Source organism: Dysidea avara, chromosome 2, assembly GCF_963678975.1.
Source record: "Dysidea avara chromosome 2, odDysAvar1.4, whole genome shotgun sequence".
Lineage (NCBI taxonomy): Eukaryota > Metazoa > Porifera > Demospongiae > Dictyoceratida > Dysideidae > Dysidea > Dysidea avara.
This window is the reverse complement of record NC_089273.1, coordinates 1,661,925-1,663,761: the sequence shown is the minus strand read 5'-3', so window position 1 is coordinate 1,663,761 and position 1,837 is coordinate 1,661,925. Positions and strand designations below refer to the sequence as shown.

Genomic DNA, 1,837 nt, shown 5'->3' with positions numbered 1-1,837 from the left:
TGCTTGAAGGTTCTTAGTTTACTAATTTGTTAAGCTGCTTTACTGTAGTTGTACCCAGTTATACTGATAGTAAAATATCAGTAACTTTTAGTATATGGAACATGTTTGTTTTACTAAGTTTTAAACTCTCAGTAAAACATCAGTGAATGCGGGTTTACTGAAAAACTACTAAAATAACAAACAATTAACTGTTCCGTATACTGGGGATATACCACTCTAGTAAACTAAGAAACTTCAAGCAGTGTAGAACACTACATTTTAGACTACAGCAACCTCTTCACATGCAAACGGTGATAATTAATATTAACACTCTGTTATGAATCTCAAATCAAAACAACTGTTTATTAAAATGTATTCACAGCATTAAATATTCCTAACAAAAATAAAGGTTCAAAAAGGCTACCTAACACAAACACAATCAAAAAATGCTATGAATCCTAAAATAAACTAATACAGTTTAAAAGCTGTTCAGATAGTTATGGTATTCAGTGTGTTGATCACCTGGATCATAGTTGGTCTCCTGGATGGCTCATTGGTAGTGCACTGTCTGATCAGTGGAACATAACTTAGCCACTTTGGTTGGATAGTAGTGATCAGATCTGCAACATTACCAATAGGCATCTGCCTGATGAGGACCTCTATTAGGAGCACACCATAACTGTAGACATCCATCTTAGTGGTCTGATTACGAGCAGAACTTTCTTGACGAACTTCAGGAGCAGCATATACCACACATCCAGGAGCAAGGGTCTGTGCAATATTAGCAAACTGTGCTGAACCAAGATCAGACAACTTGGCTATCCATCCTCCTTTGTCAACAGCCTTCAGTAGGACATTGGGAGCACTGACATCGCGATGGATTAGGGGGTGGGGTTGGATTCCATGCAAATATGATAATGCCTGAGCCACATCCATGCAGATGGGATGGATATGATTTGGAGTGGCTCTTCCATTACTCAAGGCTTCTCTGAGGTTGGTGTCCATCAACTCTGTGACAATGATAGCTGGGTGGTCAGGAACAGCTCCAATGAATTCTAGGAGATTGCGATGCCTGCAACGAGCAAACATTTTCATTTCTTTGGCAAACAATTGCTGATTATGTTGAGATGTGATGGCTGTATGAAGACATTTAGCTGCCACTCTCCTTCCCCTGAAATCAGCTTCAGTGACATATCCCCATCCTCCTGTGCCTATAATCTCCTTAGTAAGGTTGACGTCATCCCTTGAAATTGACCACAATTGTTCAACTGTGTCCTCAACTTCTTTCAGTCTCTCCTCATGATTCTGATATCTTGACTGGGACCTCTGCTGTTCAGCTGCCACACTAGACTCCAAAGTTTGACACCTTGCCTCTAGCGACCTGGACTTCTCCTGTTCAGAAACTAGAGCTGATTCTAGTGATTTACATCTTCTCTCTAGTAACTGTGACTTTTCTTGCTCTGTTGTGACAGTTGTTTGCAATGTTTGAAATTGTGTCATTAAATTGTTTATTTGCAATTGTAGCTGTTGTGCTTGCTCTGGTTGTTGTTGCTGATTTTGTGGTTGTTGCTGTTGCGGTTGGCTCCTTCTCTGTTGATAGTCATCCACCATTTTAAGCTGTTGCACACCAGCCACCACATTTTGAGGCATGGCTAAATGGCACCAAGAATAAATTGAAATAATTTGTATGAATAACTAGCTACAGTTTGGTAAAATGTATCAAGTAATACGTAACTATACTTGTAATAATTATGGTGCAGTGCATGTATGTGTGTTGATAGACAACACAGAAATTGTGATGCCTGTTGGATGATATACATCACTGCACCAGCATTTGTTTGCTAATGAAGGGATGACA

The 1,837-nt window shown here is 39.5% G+C and overlaps 1 protein-coding gene across 1 annotated transcript; it reads right to left on the bottom strand.

Moving 5' to 3' along the window:
• Nucleotides 1-323: 323 nt before the first annotated feature.
• On the bottom strand, nt 324-1,629 carry LOC136246341 (probable serine/threonine-protein kinase DDB_G0271682). The gene has a single exon (XM_066037734.1). The coding sequence runs from the start codon at nt 1,627-1,629 to the stop codon at nt 469-471; it is 1,161 nt and encodes a 386-aa protein (XP_065893806.1). The 3' UTR covers nt 324-468.
• Between the last annotated feature and the right edge of the window lie 208 nt (nt 1,630-1,837).